General features: G+C 34.3%; 2 protein-coding genes across 6 annotated transcripts in view; one reads left to right on the forward strand and one right to left on the reverse strand.

The window, feature by feature from the left end:
* Positions 1-329: 329 nt before the first annotated feature.
* C3H4orf33 (chromosome 3 C4orf33 homolog) lies at positions 330-19,296 on the reverse strand. Of its 5 annotated transcripts, none has more exons than XM_017970244.4 (7): positions 18,556-19,296; positions 16,848-16,983; positions 10,351-10,540; positions 6,040-6,100; positions 3,651-3,702; positions 3,337-3,536; positions 330-1,324 (listed from the first exon to the last, which is right to left on the reverse strand). In XM_017970244.4, exons 3-7 carry the CDS (start codon positions 10,529-10,531, stop codon positions 1,219-1,221), a joined length of 600 nt encoding a protein of 199 aa, XP_017825733.1. In that variant the 5' UTR covers positions 10,532-10,540; positions 16,848-16,983; positions 18,556-19,296; the 3' UTR covers positions 330-1,218. The 5 variants fall into 5 exon arrangements, with proteins under 5 accessions (XP_017825733.1, XP_078222621.1, XP_035148842.1 ...); XM_078366495.1 differs by having other exon boundaries at positions 330-2,089; XM_035292951.3 differs by having other exon boundaries at positions 16,848-17,062.
* Positions 16,675-19,310, forward strand: part of SCLT1 (sodium channel and clathrin linker 1) — a 245,784-nt gene continuing 243,148 nt past the window's right edge. The window contains exons 1-2 of the mRNA XM_054252918.2: positions 16,675-16,744; positions 17,638-17,700. The gene's annotated coding sequence lies outside the window, so the exon portion shown is untranslated. The remainder of the gene's footprint in view (positions 16,745-17,637; positions 17,701-19,310) is intronic.

The following is a 19,310-nucleotide window of genomic DNA, read 5'->3' on the forward strand; positions in this document are numbered from 1 at the left end:
AATTATTCAGGTAATTTATAAATAAATCATCCTAGGTTATTTAAAATATGCCTTTCCTATCCAAAACAGGCAGATCGTTTCTATATCAAATTAATTAGTTGCTACTGTCAGTTTTAAAAATAATTTCTCAATTTATGTAAGAAGGCTAACACTGCCACCATGATGTGAAGCCAGGAAGATACTTATAATACCTTTTGCAAAAGTCAGCATTTATCTTACACTAGTTCTCTTTTCAGATAGAGAACATATGTAAGAAATGAGTAAGTCAATAGGCCATATTTAACCAGCACTAGTGATTGTCAATGGAAAAATATAAATGCAATGTAAACTTGAAGTTAATTCCATTTAATTTACAGCTTATTTTATAGAGTATTATATTAAGGAATTAATTTACATGTAGTAAAATCACAAATCTAAACATACAGCATGGGGAATGTTGACAAATGTATGCAGCTACATACCATCATCCAGATCAAAATACAAAACATTTCAATCACCCCAGGAAATTTCCTCAGGCCCCTTTTCCATGCAATTTGAATTCCCTGCCCTTACACAGAGCAGCCACTGTTCTGGTGTCTATCATCAAATGCTAGTTTTGCCTGGAAGTGGCTTTAATATAAAAGTAATTGAACAGTATGTTATATCTGGCTTATTTTGCTCAACTTAATGTTTTTGAGATTCATACAGGTTGTTACATGTATCAGCAGTCCTTTTTTAATGACCAGTATTCCACTGACCATATTGCAGTTTACCCATCTTCCAATGGATAGATATTTGACTGTTTACAGTTTTGTGTTATTGTGAATAAAGCTCCTATGAGCATTCATTTTTCCGGGGTATATATCTAGGAATGAAATGGCTGAATCACAGGGTAGTGCAGAACAGTTCTCTAGGTGGCCCTGGACAAACTCAATTGTTCACCCTTTCTCACTTGTAGTTCTCAAGAATAACTGTACTGTGTGCTGGGAACGTAACATCCTGGACTAAGGGACTCTGAGAAACATTGTGACTTTACAGATCAAATCACCTATAAAGAATCATCCATTTTCATGTTAATCATATACAATTTGTAACAGATACTATATTTTCAGTCACTTCTATGAAAATATTTGTTGTTAAAATGTATACATGATGTCTTAAAAAAGATTGATACTTATTTTTTTGTTTATCTTAAAAGGTACAGAGAAAAAGTGATTGGTATGGTTATCTATTACACTCCTATATATCACATTTCTCTATTAGCCATAGGTCTGATTCTGGTTGTTTCCATTCTTCTCCAAGCAGTGTGTTAAAATTGAAAGGCTTGAAGTATTCTAGGTGATGGCTAAAAGCAAAGAAAAAGAAAGTGGGAATTGAAATGAATTATGCATTTGTGAAATAGATGTCCCAAAGGGCTATTTATTTTGTCACATCTGTGATAGGACAACATTCTATTTTAAGCAATACTAAAGGTAAGATATATTTCATATGTACAGTTTTCTCACTCTAGCTATCACTCAGCTCTGAAAACATTCACATGCATCTTAAAGCACTTTTCTTTCAATTTTGCAAATAGCTCCCTCACTGCTGAAAGGAGAAATCAACTCTCAAAACATGACTCATTCCATTCAGTTTTAAACAAATCATATTATGCCCCTGCATATTTTTTTATATTCAAACTTTGGTATAATTTATATCAGTCATATAAGCAATTGTTTTAAAAAGTTTCAGTTCCATAGATAAGAAGACAGACTTCTTAATTCCCTTCTCTGCCAAAGCAAGAGAGGTTAATGTAAAAGAGTGTTAATCCCAGTTCTTTCCTTTCCAGGAAAACCCTTTAACTATATCAAGAAGCTTTCTCTTGTGGCTTAATGAGGAAGGGCTTGGGTAACGTGCTCCAGTGGAGCCTTACTCTGCAGGAAGTCACTCTGCCTTAGCTCTGTCCTGGCCGGTGTATAATCATACTTCCACCTAAGATAAGCTTCCAGTAACGTATGAATGAGGAGCCTGAATATAGGAAGGTATTAGTTGATGAACAGCCAGACACATGACGTCTTGATATGAGGATGTTGAGTCAGTTGCAACTACATTTTTGTCTTATTCTGCCTACCTGGTGAGGAAAAATCAGTTTTTGAGTCACAACTGTCAATCCCAGAGTAAGAGATTAAGGAAAAAATAGTGAAGGATAAGAAAGAGGAAGGAAAAAGGAGACTAGGTAGAAGCTATGTCAGGACTGGGGAGAAAGGCAAAGGGGAAAGGGGAAAGAATGTCAAGCAAAATAAAGAAATATGATAGAAGGGATGAAGACAAAGTGTGAAGTAAGAGCATGACAGGAAGGAGAAGGCAAACAGGAAGAGGAAGGATAACGCAGCACATTCCAAAGGTAAAAAGGCAGGAATGTTCATCTACCATAGTACAATGCTCACTAGGATGTCTCCGTCAGGTTCTTCCAAATGCTCAGACTCACCAGACTACCTTGGCTATGGTGAGTATACATAGAGAGATACAGAGCAGGAATCAATCACAGTTTGCCCCAGGACAGCATCTGGCTTTCCTCCCTAAAGGAGTAGTCCTTGCAGAAGTCTATGAAGCATTCATAAGGCTCTAGTCTGCCTACGTGAGAGCTACACGTGTAAGGAAATGACGCAAATTGAGAAAGCGTAGCGGATACCTTGGCTCAAATGCATGCTGCCCCATGAGAGCAATATCTCTTGGAATAACTCCATAGGCATAGCTTCCAGGGTTCCCACAGGGAACATGACTGTTAAAAGGGAATCCCAAAGCCATGCTGTCTCCATCATATATTTATACTTCATTCTAAATTATTCTCAGTCCAGATGTAATTTGCCACTTAAGGGCCATTTTTATCATAAGCAATGTTCCTAGAAACAGAGTTGACATTTATATCCTTATGAGGTTACCAGAAGAGGAGAACTAGAGAGATAACAGAAGATCAGATTTCCTTGCAACAGGAGATCCTTTGTTCACACCAGGAAACACTGATGCTTCTGGCCCTTTAGCTCTGAAAGAAGTTTTAAATGAATTTGTAACCATACTTCTGTATTAGCTGTTGCAATGTTTAGTTTTCTCACATGCAACGTCTAGTTTTCTCACATGGAAACAACACTTTTCTCATACCACTATGGAAAAATGAGTGCTCTACTGATAGTAGTGAGAGAGATTATGTCAGTCCAAAGTTCACTAAGTATTTCCTAAGGACCATCAGGAAACACTGAGCTCTAGTAGGTACTTGTGCACTATGTCATCTTCTTTGATCAGAAGTGTTACTTCTGCTCCACTAAGAACAAATTTCCAAAAAATTTGTATATTTGGAACATATATTTATTTTCTACTTACAAGTCAGGTTTTTGTCCTTGTTGCAGTTCATACTGAGGTACAGGGTAAAGAGCTTCATAACTTCGTTTATCTTTTGATCCATGAATTGCAAATGAATTGAATTTTGTCACATTTGGTGGAAAATAACTCCAAGGAAGAAAAGCTTTGCCTTCCCATTTTGTCTCTCCTCTGGACACTCTGAATGATAAAGGAAGTTCTTGCTACAGAAACAACATGTGGAACACAAAAGATAAAACTGGGCTTATACTTTAAACATAGAAATATATGTATTATTGTGTACATAATGATTTTGTCTCATATTTTAATTTACTTACTTTCCACACACTTCTTCTTCCAGAAAGTAAAAGCACTAAATGCTGGCCGTGGCTGTCAAAATTAAGATTCCTCATGAGTGTTTGAAAAACATAAATGTTATTTTCTTCACTATCCTTTATACATGGAATGTGCGTGCTCGCAACTAAATTTCCAAATAATTAAAAGATGCAATATTAATACTGCATAATTATAAGGAGAGTCAGTGTGTTCAGTTGCTTAGAAATTACATCTTTGAGTTTACCATTCTTCAGACAACTGCCACCAAATGCATGAAGTTTCACGTTTAGATTGCTTTTTATATTCCTTAAATAAAAAATTATATTAAATACTTCATTTGGTTAGATGACACAAAATATGAAAAAAAATTCAGAGAGATACCATGTTATTTGGACTTCGTTATAAAACGAGTTTCAAAAACTAATGAAAGCACCAATTTCCAAGTCTGAATTCAACAATTTTAATAAAGGTTACTTCTGTAAGAAAACTATCTGGTAGCTCATTAGGAAAATTTTAAAAATGCAAAACATAGACTGTCTACAGTCAGTGTCTATTTTTTTCACATGCTATCCTCAATCTGTCTGCCTCTTGCGTTTTGCTGTTTTCTACCATTAGTTCAACATCATGTTTTCAAAAAGGAACAGAGTATATTCCCAAAGGGAAATTCCACTAACAGGGTACAATTGGGAGTAGCCAGGTCATTAAGAATCAAAGGATTTCATGTATTTACAAGAAGCAAATTCATTAACTCTAAGAAAACCTGTATCTTAAACATTTCTACACAGATACTCTTTTGAGAGCTTTTCAGAGAGGATTTCCTTCAGTAAACTATTCTAACAGAAGCCAAGTATTCTTTTCCATTTAAAAATCTTCTGATTATTTTTGTTGTTATTATGCACCCTTAGGAGTACATCCTAAGAGTAAAAATGCTTGCAAATTAAAACAATATTCTTCCTGTTGCTTTCTAGAGATTAATTAACCATTACAGGAAATGACTGCCTGAAGCAAAATCTTGATTCTTAATTATGAACTATCCTGATACATATGAAACCAAACTACTCTGATAATTTCTTTAACCTTTAAAATCTATTACTTTTATACACAATTATTACTGTGTAATTTCTTAACAAAAGAGAATGTAATTATTCTATTCATCTGTGTTAAGTCATCACTTTATGAAAATAACCAGTATTACTATTTAATAAAATTAAAACTAAGGGCCAAACTTTAGGAGATTCAACTTCTTTACTGTTCTCTAGACAAGTAAGGAATGTTTGTCTTAATTTTCTCACTTGTAGGGTAAAAATAAGCACACAATAGTTGAAGTTTTCTTACTTCTTATGTCAGTTTATGAGAATTAATCATATTTGTCAGTAACACATTTTAGCATGTTAGTTAAATTTGTGACACACAAAGGTTTATGATTATTCTTAAAAAACAATGTAAACAGCTAGACTTTTCTATATTAGATTTAGCTAAATATCAAAATAAAGGAAAATAAAAGAATATCTACAAATCTCATTTAAATCAATTGTTTGGAGCACTCTGTCCAGCCTACAAAAGGAGCAATGGCTTCTGAATGTTAGACACTAAGAAGCATTTAAACAGCCTTTCAAATGAATAACTGCAATATAAAGATTTCATTATTGAATAATGTAATAATTTAAAATGTGCTATAATTTAGATAATAGGTGTACATCTATAGAAAAAAGGAAATAGTTTGCCAATCACGTAAACAGGATCCAAGAGACAGTTAAACCTAAACGAAGAGAGTCCAAGTTAGTATTTTTAATAAGTCTAAAAAAATCCACATGTGATTTAGTTTTTATCCCTGGCATTGAATGCAAAAGTAATTCAGCATATACTTAATAAATGCATGATGAATAAAGAATGGAATACATGAATACATAATTATGTGATATATAACATAAAAGTTTAATCTAGTCACTTAAAAATCCCTTAAAAGAAACATTTTTATAAGCCAGTTCAATTAATTATATCCATATCTCTCTTTTGATTTCTGAACAGCTATATATAAAAATGCAAATTTATGAAGTAAATAATGAGGAAAAGTTTTTGTTTTATAACGACTTCATTTTGAAAAAAAATCTTCAAGTTTATTAGAAAAATCTACATTACTGAACTGAGAATATTGACATAGGACTTTCAAACATTTAGAATATAAGTATATTCTAAACATATATTCTAAATATATGTTCTGTACTTGAAACTAAGAAATATATAAAAGTGTATCATTCAAAAAAATTCAGAGTACCATTCTTACCAGTTAACTGGAATAATGAGCTTTTACTATAACCATATCATTTATAACTAGAAAATAATATGTTCAAATTATGTAGTAATAATTTAGAAGAAACATTTTATACTTACGGACAAAGTTCAACTTCTAAATACTGCTCAGTCATACCATTCAAGAAAAATGCTTCCACAACTTTGGAAAACAGAGATACAACATATTGAGAAATGTAATATTGCTTGCCAACAATAAATAATTTGTTTATTCCTTTAGAATATAAAATGAGTTAACTATTTTTAATTATAATACTATCCCCATAGAAAAAAGTGCAAAGAAAATAGACATTGCCTGGAAGAAGAAATATATAGGACATAAATCATCAACAATTTTCTCACATATCAGATTGCCACATATTGAAAAAATTAATTAAAACTAGTGCTAGTGGCTGGGAGCAGTGGCTCATGCCAGTAATCCCAGCACTTTGGGAGGCCAGGGCAGGTGGATGATGGGGTCAAGAGATCGAGACCATTTTGGCCAACATGGTGAAACCCTATCTCTACTAAAAACACAAAAATTAACCAGGCATGGTGATGCATGCCTGTAATTCTAGCTACTTGGGAGGCTGAGGCAGGAGAATCACCTGAAGCTGGGAAGCAGAGGTTGCAGTGAATCAAGATTGCACCACTGCACTCTAGCCTGGCAACAGTGTGAAACTCTGTCTCAAAAAAAAAAAAAAAAAGAAAGAAAAACAAACCAAAAAACTAGTGCTGGTCAGGTTGTAAAGAAATTAACATTATCACATAGACTTTGAGCCACTTATCTTCTTCTGGGAATTTATCCTAAGAAAATAATCTGATAACTGGGAAAAGAATAAAGTATAATGCTATTAATCAGAGTACTGTTCAAAAATTAGAAATAATCTAAATGATTATCCCCTATTATATAAAATTATCTCTTATTCTCTAAATAAATCTCCTATTATACCAGAGAACTATTAAATAAATTATGGAATTCATATATTCTATGCAATGGAAAACAATGCAGCTAGTAAAATCAAAGATACCATTAAATATTTGTTGATATAGGAAGATATTCATGACATTCAAGAGGTCAGCCGCAGAATAGCAACCAAAATGTATGTGACATTAAAATTGCATGTATGCCTATGTCTAGATATCTGCAAAATGTGCACAAAAATGTTAATGATTGCTTATCTGTGATTGCAGGAATTTAGGTAGGTGATCTTTCTTTTCATTTTTATAATTTCCTGGAAATTTCTGAATATTGCTATTTTTAAAGTCATTTAATTTTGAATATAATACATCTTTCTTGTAAATAATTAAAGAAATATATACATGAATGAAATAAAAAGTCAATGTCCTTTTCCTCCCCTTTGGTCTAAATCCTGCCAGACTTTTTCTGTGCTTCTACATCCTATTATAATAACTGAATAGTATTATTTCATAGAATGTTATAACTTATTCACTTAATCCTTTATGGATAGACATTTAGGTTGTTTCCAATTTTCCATGTGTTATCTTTATAATAAAATGGCTAAGATATAGATATAGTTCTGTCAGCAATTCAGAGAATCTTATTGCCCCTTTCTAAATCTTTTATCTAGACAAATTAGAATGTCTAATATGATAGTTAATTCTATCTGTCAATTTAACTAGGTCATGGTATCCAGATATTTTGTAACACATTGTTCTAGTTGTTTCTGTGAAGCCATTTTTAAAGATGAGATTAATATTTAAATCAGTAGACTTTTAGTAGAGCAGATTTCCCTCTATAATGTGGCTGGGCCTTAACCAATCAGTTTAAAGCCTTCATAGAAAAAAAGACTGACCTTCCCCAAAAGAGGAATTCTGCCAGCAGACAGCCTTCAGACTTGAACTGCAACATCAACTCTTCCCTGGCTCTTCAGTAGGCTTGAAGCAGTTCTTCAGCGGCTGGAGACCCAGGGAAGAAGGGACTCTCTAACCAGCAGGCAGAAGACCCAGGGAAGAGTGCACTTGTTAGCTGCCACAATTGTGTGAGCTAATTTCTTAAAATAGATCTTTCTCTTTCTCTCTCTCCAAAGATATATATATATATATCTTTATGTGTGTGTGTGTGTGTGTGTGTGTATCTTTTTGTGTATATATATATTTTTGTGTATATATATTATATATATATATGTCTTTGGAGATATATATATTAGATACATACATATATACATACACATTCTCTCTCTCACTGTACGTATGTGTGTATATATTTCTCTCTCTCACACACACCCAGATGCACATATATATCTTCTACTTTCTACTTTCCATCATCACCTTACAAATACCTTTGCAGCTTATCTGTATTAAACACTATATCAGATTCTGGAAATACCTTCTTTATCTCACAATCTAATCAGAAACTAAAATGGAAAATTTTCATAAAAGTTCCAAAATGGAGGATGTATGCATTGCTACAGGAAAAAAGAAAACAGATGTTTAGCTCAAAAAAGTGGTTTAGTGAAGGATTCCTGGAGAAGTTGTTGTTTAAGCTATGTCTTGAAAGATGAGTTGGAACTAGGTGAAGAATGATAGAAACAGCATTCTAGGGCTAGACAACAGTAAAATCAAGGGTACACAATTAGAAAATAATGTACTTATTTAAAGATCTATGAACAGTTCAGTCTTACCAGGCAAACATTCCAATGTAGGAGGAGCTGGTGGTGCTATAGAGAGAATAAGGGGCCGGGTCATGGAAAATCTTATATAGAGATCATATTAAGAAGAGGAAAACTTACCTTGAGAGGACAAGTATCCTGAGAAGGTTTTTAGGTAGCTGAAGGATGAGTTTAAATTTCCATTTTAGATATTTCATTCTGGCTTCTAAGTGAACAATAGTCTTAAGGGCAAAAAGACTATTTAGAAGGTTCTGCCCTAAACCAGGTAAAAGATGATGAAAGCCTAATCTTTGGCAAAAATAGTGGGGATGAAGAGGAGATACTGAGTTAGAGGAATATCTGGGAGGCAAAACTGATGGGACTTAGTAAATAAATCCAAATAATTGAAAGTGTCAAAGAAAGTTATCTTAGAAAGATCTAACCATTTTTAGATTTGGTGATTTAGTGTATTGTTAGTACCATTTATTGGCATTGGGCAATTAGGTAAAGAAATGGTTTATGAGAGAAGAAGGTGAGTTGAAGTTAGAATCTGTTGAGTTTCATGTCTGTAGTACCTCTAGCAGGTAAGTCATATTAGTGTGTATTCCATTAGGAAGATGGTATACACCAGGTTGTATCAATAAAAGACAAATACATTTAACATATGACAAGTTAACACTGACAAAATGTATGCCTACAAATGACATAGATAAAGTGGATGTATTGACTAGAAGATTCATCAAAATCTTCTTTGAAAAAATGGGACATGGCCAGGCGCGGTGTCTCACACCTGTAATCCCAGCACTTTGGGAGGCTGAGGTGGGTGGATCACGAGGTCAAGAGACCGAGACCATTCTGGTCAATATGGTGAAACCCTGTCTCTACTAAAAATACAAAAAATTAGCTGGGCATGGTGGTGCATGCCTGTAATCCCAGCTACTCAGGAGGCTGAGGCAGGAGAAATGCTTGAACCCAGGAGGCAGAGGTTGCGGTGAGCGGAGATTGTGCCATTGCATTCCAGCCTGGGTAACAAGAGCGAAACTCCGTCTCAATTAAAAAAAAAAAAAAAGAAAAAATGGGACATGAGTTAGATCTTGAACTATGTGTTAGAGGCAGGGGGAATAGAATGAGAAGGTACACAGGTCAAGAGCTTAAATATGGTGGCCCAATTCATAAGTATGCTGAAAGCTTAAAGGAAGGGTTTGAACTTTATTCTAGGGATAGTAATGATTTATGATCTGGGAAATGACATCATGAAGAGTATTTCAGAAAGATGATTCTGATCGCTTAATTAAGATACAGAAGGAGATCATAGAGCAAACCTGAAACAGTGTAATTTTATGTCATGTCTTAATTTGATATGTGAGATGAATTGCCAGTATAAAGTAACAACTACATTTCGTGTTGAGGTTGATAGTGTTTCTTCAATAAGTAAAACACTTCAAATCTTCCATAAAAAAGCTTTATGAGGTTAGAGTGGTAATTTAAAGATACTTAAATACAAACAGGAATGCTGAACCCTTCTCAGCATAGGTAACAGAAATTAAGAAAGAACATATGGCAGCAATAAAAAAATCTGGATTTGTAATTGCCTTTTTTTTTACTGTTATAGTTATATAGTTAAAGACATGTAGGTAATGGAGAAAAAGTCAGAATGAGAGATTGGTAGGAAGTATCAGAAACTGTACATGTCAATTGCTCAGAAGCACTTACTTCCCAACAGCAAGATAAAATAACAGTTCTGTGAGAGGTTATTATAAAAAGATTTATGATTGCAATAAAATACAGTACTTCCACTTACCTTCATAATCCCACAGTTCATTGAAAGGTTTTCCTGGATCTCCAAGTGGGGCTGGAGGATCATTGAAAAATGGAGCGCTAATGTCCATCATCACTCCTCTGTCACCTGGATTCAGCCTGATAAATACTGGCTCATGCTTCACTGGAAAACCATCCCAAGTGTGTTCAATTTTAAAATCCATCTGAAGACTCTAAAAGAAAAAACATATTAAAACAAACTCTTTAACAATATACAAATATTTTCTTCAGTTGGAAATGAAACGAAAATTTCCATGCCAAACAGCAGACAGGAAGGCAGCAAAGTGGCAAGAGCACAGTCCTAGGAGTCAAAAGGTTATCTTGAGTTGTACCAAAGCAGGAACTCTGAGTTCTAGTCTAAAATAGGTAACTAGTTCCTAGAAGCTTTAAAATTGAAGTCTAGATTTGGCTCTAGTGCTGTTCTAAACAGTGCATCAAAATCATTTAAGCTTAATTACATTTAATTGTAATTAAGTCTACTGCAAAAATTATTAATATACTTAACTGCAACTACAAGCACCATGGGTTTCTATGCCAACCTTTGTGTCTTATGTACTGTAAAGTGTGCAGGTGTCTCGGGTACTGGTTCCTCTGGGAATCAAGATCTTTATAATAAAATTCAACTTGGTTAAAAACAATCTCCATAAATCAGAAGAAAAAGTGTTGTTAACATCTGTTCTTTTGACTAAAATCCTTTTCTTCATGAGGGTTAGGGCTGGGGAGTTCCAATCATTTAAAAGTTATGAGAGTTGAATTTTGCTTTCCTTTGTCCCAGCATATACACTTTCCATTTTTAATATTTTAACTGTTAAATCACGGCTTGTTTGATAATTACCTCTCTCCAACTGAAAAATGGAAACAGAATCTACCATCATTTAAACTTTGAAATAGACTAAGTACAAAAAAGCAGTTTTTGCATTTTAAATTAGTTTTCTAAGTATTCGATAGAAGAACATAATATTTCAATGCATCAGTAAAATTATATTTTTGAATACCATGAGTTGAGCGTTTTATAAATATTGTCTCATTTAATTTCACTACAAACTTGCAGAGAAACTATTATTGCCTTCATTACAAATGGAACAGATTTGTCCAAGGTCACATGACTAGCATATCTAGACACTGAACCAGCGTCAGCACTGTTTTCCCAGATGAAGACATTTCAGGAATCTGCAGGGAGATGAAAATTTTATATTAGAAGTGGTGGACCCCTCCCCCCAAATTATACTGGATCCTGTTTTATCCAAAAGTTAATCTCACTCATTACCTGATGACTTTTCCAAACTGTAACTTCTTTTATCTGAAATCTTTGAATGTATTCCTTTGCTTTATATCTTATTTTTTTACTGTAAGTAATTAAGTTACTAAATTGAACTAAATTTAATTCGGTGAATATGTACTGAAAAACTATGATGGGCTAAGCAGTGGGAGATCCAAATATACAAGCTGTGCATAATATAAGAAATACAAGATCTCTGAAAACTTTTTTCGAAAGCATATAGCTTTTACTAATTTTCACTATATGCTAACAAATCTTACTAAATAATCTCTAAAATTAAACAGTTGTGGTATTATAATCCATTTGTAGAAAGCTAGTAGCATTTCAGAGAAATGTTCAGCAACTCATATTCTTCATTATTGATATAAGCTCAATGAGTGATAAGATTATATAAATTGATTCTGATTTAAGTGGAATTGTATGAAATAAAATACCTCAATAATAAATTAATTTTCTTTAGTTGAAACATCAAGGAACATTCTACAAAAAAAAAGTATAACCCTCTACCCTAAATTTTGGTAGTAATAAATATCTTCATGCAGCATATAGGAAGAAATAAGAATAAATCAGGACATTAGAAATGCTGAATGACTCTAACTCTGACACCAATAGGCTGAGAGAAAATGCTATTCTCCTAATTTAGAGCTTGATAATTCTTGACAATTCTGGCAATATATCTTTGCCACTAGGAAGTTCTAGCAGATTCACTTATTCTTCACACAACCATTAAATCCACAAAAATTCTGCATACATTATAAGGGATGCCCATCTTAATCACTGGGTTTCCACTAGGGACTTCTTAATTCCCAGCACATTCAGGCAATCGCCTCTATGTCTAAATGGAATAAAACCATATCCAGTGATATTCAATGGTATGCTCCTAAAAGTGGCCTGTCACTTTCATGCACTCACAGTGGGTCTCACGGTGAGAGTGAGGTATACTTTAAAGCAGGTGTGTCCAACATTTTGGCTTCCCTGGGCCACAATGGGAGATCTGTCTGTCTTGGGCCACCATAAAATTCACTAACACTAACAATAGCTGAGCAAAAAGAAAAGAAAAGAATAAAAACCACAAGAAAATTCATAATGTTTGTGAATTTGTGTTGGGCTGCGATCTAAGCCATCCTGGGCTGCATGTAGCCCAAGGGCCTTGGGTTGGACAAGTTGCATAGTTTCAAATTACTTCAAAATGTAATCTTATCGGGAAGTTAAGAAGAAGTAAAAGATAAAAGCAAAGTTACCACTGTTAAGAATTAGGTAGTGAGTACCTCAAACCATTCTACTGGTTCCTTCTGCTTTCCCCGCTAAGGTTTCTTTGAGCATTATTTGAAAATTACTGTCAGCAACAGCAACTGGACTTCCACAAGTAGAGAGTAACACATGGCTGATGAGTCCAAAGACAAAATATAATTTTGACTTTAATGCATAAAACAACTTTTGTTTCTTACTGCAAAGACAAATTTGTTTATTTTTTTAAAAAACTTTATATTGGTTAAAGAACATCCATGTCAATCTAACTATGCATAATATTTATAAAAATTAACCTAAAAAGTATAATCTGTCCTGCTCAATAGTTAACAATCTAGTTTAAAAACAACACCAACTAGAGACAAATGATTCTTCTTAGGTAATCTTCTGAGATTTAACCCCCATTTCTTTCTATTTGATCATGTGCTTATGAAGTAGAGACAACTTAATTGTCAAAATCCTTCACCTCTTGGGCCTGTGCTCCCCTCCTAGTCATTCTTTATTCACCTGTACACTGCTCTATTTCTATTCTTACATGGCACTTACATGGCATAATGTATTTGTTTATTAACTCCCTGAACCCAGCTAGAATGCCTGTAAGTGATGCTTACTATTCATTTGTTGTGTGAATAATTATTTTAGTCCCTGAATCTAACACTTTAGATTTTGTACAGGAGAAACCTACTGTGTTCATGGTATCATCATTTGTTTTAACACTACATATCAGATCAATACAATGGCTAATAACAAAGACGATAAACCCATAAATTTCCTTTCAATTTAGTTTATCAAGCACTCAACTTGTTTCATGTACCATATCAGGTGCTGGAAAAATAATATATAATAAGTCTACAGGAGTTTAGGATGGTCCCCATTTCTAATATTAGTTGGTTCACTTTGCAGTCCAATTTAATTCAGTGGGATTAAGGTAAGTTTAGATGAATCAAAGATTCATCTAATCAAGTTTTGAATCAAAGATTCATCATGAATCAACTTTTAGATGAATCAAAGATTTAAACATAAAAATCAAAATCATATAAAAACAAGAAAAAAAGAGTGAAATAAAATCTTATAGTAGTAAGACTATAAGTATGAGCTGGACTTGTTTTCTGAGTACCAAGGCCCTGTTGATTAAAACAGAATCTGATCAAAACAGGATGTAGCAAAGAAACTGGCCACAACCAGCTAAAACCAAGATGGCAACAAAAGTGATCTCTAGTTGCCCTCACTGCTCATTACACATTAATTAAAATGCAGTAGCATGCAAAAAGAAACTCCCAACAGAGGCATGACAGTTTACAAATGCCATGACAACTCCTAGAATTTACCATATATGGTTTAAAAAAGGGAAGAACCCTCAGTTCTGGGAACCCCTCCTACTTTTCTGGAAAACGCATGAATAACTACCTTATTTAGAATACAATCAAGGAATTGCCATGTATATAGCTAGCCAACAATTCATGGGAACTGCTGCTACTACTCTGTCTATGGAGCAGCCATTTTCCTGTACTTTGTTGCTCTGATAAACTTGCTTTTGCTCATGAATTCTTTCCTGCATGAAGCCAAGAACCCTCCTGGGCTGAGCCCCAATTCTGGGCTTTCCCTGCATTGGTAGAGAAAACCTTTTATAATACAAACCAAAACCCAAACATTTGACTACACAAAAATAACAAAACCAACATGGATGCAGCTGGAGGCTATTATTCTAAGCAAATTAATGCAAGTACGGAAGACTAAATACCACATATTCTCACTTATAAGTGGAAGCTAAACATTAGGTACTCATGGACATAAAGATAGCAACAATAGCCACTGAGGACTACTAGAGGGGGAAGGGAAAGAAGGGGCAAGGGTTGTAAAACTAGCTACTGGGTACTATGCTCACTACCCAGGTGATGAGATCATTCATACCCCAAATCTCAGTATTATGCAATATACCCAAGTAACAAAGCTTCACATGTATCCCCTGTATCTAAAATAAAAGTGGAATTTTTAAAATAATATAATATAATAAAAGTAAAAACCTCCTTCCCAAGTTCCCTTTACCCTAAAAGCCTATCATTAATAAAATTAAAAGACAGTCTGGGAAAAGTATATTCAATTCATACTTGATGCAAATAACTAATTTCTTTAATGCATAAAGAGCTCCTAGGAATCAATAAGGCAAAGACCAACACCCCAACAGAAAAGTGAGCAAAAATTATGAACAGCCAGTTCACAGAGAGAAAATGCAAAATGTTTACTTATAACAACAGAAATGCAAACTAAAACCACAAAATTGTATTTATTATTTTTCACCTAGACTGGCAAGGATCAGAAAGTCTGATAACATGCTGCATCAATGAGGGCATTGAGAAAAAATCATATATTGCTCTTGAGGTATAAGTGACATAGCTCTGTGAAGAGCAATATATCAATATCTATCAAAATAAAAATGCAAATACCCTTTGACAAAAATAATTCTAGTTCTAGGAGTTACTATACCTGCACATATTCAAAATGACATAAGCATTGAGGATATTTGTTGTAGCATTGATCAGAATAACAAAATGTTGGAAGCACCTTAAATACCCATCAGTAGAGGACTGGTTAAAAAAAATTATGCTCTATCATACAATGTAACATGGTAGGACTGCTAAAATGAATGCGGCAGCTCTAAATTAACATCTATTCTAAAATATGTTGTGAAGGGGAAAAAAAGCAAGGTGTGTTTATTTAATAAAAAGGAAGCGTATTTGCATATATGCTTGTGATGCATACACTATCTCAGGAAACACCCAAGAAACCAGTGGTAACAGTGGTTGCTTCCCTGAAGGGAATTATCTGCCTGCAGATATGGGAAAGAGGAAACCTTCCTTTCAACTTCATCACTTTTGAAAAACCTATTTGCATTTTATACTAGGACAGACATGCATTACTATTTTAAGGTAATAGAATAGTTTAAAAATATTTTCTTTTTTTTTGAGACGTTGTTTTACTCTTGTTACCCAGGCTGGAGTGCAATGGCGCGATCTCGGCTCACCCCAACCTCGGCCTCCTGGGTTCAGGCAATTCTCCTGCCTCAGCCTCCTGAGTAGCTGGGATTACAGGCACGCACCACCATGCTCAGCTAATTTTTTGTATTTTTAGTAGAGACGGGGTTTCAACATGTTGACCAGAATGGTCTCCATCTCTTGACCTCGTGATCCACCCGCCTCGGCCTCCCAAAGTGCTGGGATTACAGGCTTGAGCCACCGCGCCCGGCCTAAAAATATTTTTTAAAGTCCAATTTAAGGCTGAGTCTCTTAAAAAGAGTATGGTGGCTGCCTCTTCTCCCCTTTATATTATATATGCTGAACGTTTCTGATAACTCATAATGAATATTATCAAGATGATTACTGTCCTGCAATGCAATTTTAAGTTTGGCTTTTAGACTTTAATACACTGTTTATTGTTAATCTGTATGCTTCCACTTTTAACCTCTATTCTTCAAATTGCTCTTAAAGCAAGTTAAAAAAAATAAATTTTCAATTATTCTGATTGCTTTATCTTTACTTTGAAAGACCTCAAAAGGAAACAAAGGAAGAAAAAGGAGACCGAACACTGGAGCATTAAGAACCCAGGAAAAGAAAAAATATTCACAAAGTTCAAAAGAAATAAGTTATGGAGGTGTTTTCTCAACTTAATGGTCTGCAAGGAAATTTTTCAAATTCCTCTGCTCAACAAAAATTCTTTTCGTTTTTTTATAATAATGATATCTTTTCAGTTTCCGTGACACCCCGAGGTCCCGCCCATTTATTAGAGAAACGGAGAAATGAGGAAGTCAGCCTGAGAGCGGGAGTCCGCTCACTCAGCAGGAGAAAGCGGAAAAGTAAGATATTTTTTAGTATTTTCCACAGATCAAGCGAAAGACAAGGCCTAGTGACAGCGAAAGGAATGTCAGAGAGAAGAAGGAATAACAAAAGAACACAGACCACGAAGCTTTTCTCAAACACTGGCTTCCTCCTTCTAGTCGGGTCACTGGAGAGGGCTCGGCTTTAGGCTCCACCCAGCTGCCTACACATTCTGGGGGAGGGGCTTGGAACACTGAAGCAGAGTCACTTGATTTTTCTAGGAAAGAAAGATGTTGAAGGGCCACAGATGAACATCTTAGGACTTCTAATCGTTCCACTAAAGTTTGAGTGGTTTCCTAGAAGAAGCAAGGGTAATCCAGAAATATAAATACTGTTCAATAATTCGAAAATCAACTGTAAATCATTGATTACAATAGAACATGTACATAAATAATTAATTTAATATAATTAAAGGCTAACTGGCTATATAAATAATAACTACAAATTATATTATAGTAAACTCCTGGGAAGCATGTTCATAGTGGTTAACAACTGTGACATTAGAACCATACTGTCTGGGTTAAAATGTCAACTCAGGCACTTGTCAACTGTGCTATCTGTTCTGACCCTTGCTTAAACTTCTAACTTTGTGTTCTTCATGGTTCTTTGCACATAGTACTGGATGCTCAATGTCAATAAACTAAATTAATATTAGTGAAATGTCATTAATTTTCATCTATACAATTTTAGGGGTTTTCTTTATTGCAGAAAAGTCATAAAAACATGAAATAGTGGCTTGACAACAGTTAAATACATACTATGTATATTTTTGCTTGTCATTCCTTGTATTCAATTTATACTAATAAATAGTTTCCATACACATCCACTAAATTCTTTCCATCAGATATTTAATCAACTCTTTGTGTTCTAGGTATTATGATGGAGCCTGGACACAAACTATAAAACATGAGAGAGACTACAGGAAGAGCATGAAGTAAGTACTAAAGTGGCACATACCTTGGGGGAAGTGTATAGAGAACTCAGGAGACGTGAAAAGGAGAAACACAAGAGGGGATCCTTTAAGGATAAGTGAAATCATCACAATTTTGTTTCCTAATGACGAAACTTATTTTGAAAATACTCCATTAAAATAGAACCACTAAAATCTTGTAACCACAAACACAAAAAACTATTATGATCATGATTATGATGATGTAAGCTAAAAAATTCAAGTGCAAACATAAAAATTTTCACTTCAGATATTCACTTCATGTAAATACCACTCATCAATTATACCCAGAAGGCATTTGCTTCCATCCAGTGTGGGTATAAGTGTAGAGTTAAGTCTATAATTATTTATTTGATGCCAAGTAAAAATACAATATAACAATATACAAGGTTCAAATGTGGGAGAAGTCACAAGCAAGTCCTTGGAGAGTCAGTGAGATGTTTATGAAGAAAGAGTCATACACGAAACATCAAAAATGAGTTGGAGCTTGCACACTCAATGTTCCCTAAAAAGTTTTTTTGTAAACGTTATAGCTACTAAAAATCAGAACAAGTTCAATTATCATCAACTCTACGCTAAATTAGAGGTTTTCAATGATTATTAAGATACGCATCCATATTTAACAGCTGATCTTTAGAGGAAGTGACCATCTCATTCTATTAACAGTGAGTAGAGAGTAAGGCCTTCAGATGCCTAACCAGACATATTTGGATACATTTGTAAAATTTGTTAACACATATAGCTGAGGTTACTTTGTTTATATGACATTATGAGTACAGGACAACAAAACTTCTTAAGCTGTTAAACCGAAAGCCAAATCAAGCTGCACCTATGACATACCTGTGTTAGTGAAACTTTACTTCAATCCATAAAAATACGGTTTATTAAAAAACACAAAACTAGTGGCTAGCTTCAAGTTAACATTTTTGTTGTTACTGGTGAGATTTCCTCCAATGTTAATTTTTTTTAACATACGTTTTAAATCAAGACAAAATCAATTTTAAAAAATGAAAATTGTAATCTATCCACAAATGTAAGTTTTCTTTTTGTTTGTTTGTTCGTTTTTGCAAAAAAAGGTACCTTTATCTTTCCTTATATTTGAGGAAACAAACTTATCTTTGAAGAAATAGCTGCTAATTTGCAAGATCTTTTGAGTACTTCTAACTACACGCTTAACTACTACACAGTTAAATATTTAAACAACAGTTGTCTCCTTTGTCTAAAGACCCACAAAGAGCAGGATGGTATTTTCCTTCTTGAGACTACCAAATCCAAACCCATAAATCCTCCAGAGGTACAGCCTTGGTAGGAGATTCTGAAGATGCCAGTGTGGCTTCCGATCCCAGCCGCAGGAACTTGCATCCTTTAGTCCAGAAGGGCTTAGTATATTAGTAACCCAAAGATAGTGAGGGCATTTAAACTCTGTATTTCATGCCTTACTCACATTTACATTTTGGGAGGTTTTTTTTTTTTTTAAAGAAAAGAAAAAGACCTTGGGCCCTACCACCTAGAGACACTGTCTCACTAGTTTGCCAGCCGCGCCAAGCAGGTGGCTCAGCCCGCTGTCATCCAGGTTCTCACGGCTCCTCCCATTG

Source organism: Callithrix jacchus, chromosome 3 (genome assembly GCF_049354715.1).
Source record: "Callithrix jacchus isolate 240 chromosome 3, calJac240_pri, whole genome shotgun sequence".
NCBI classification, from domain to species: Eukaryota; Metazoa; Chordata; class Mammalia; order Primates; family Cebidae; genus Callithrix; species Callithrix jacchus.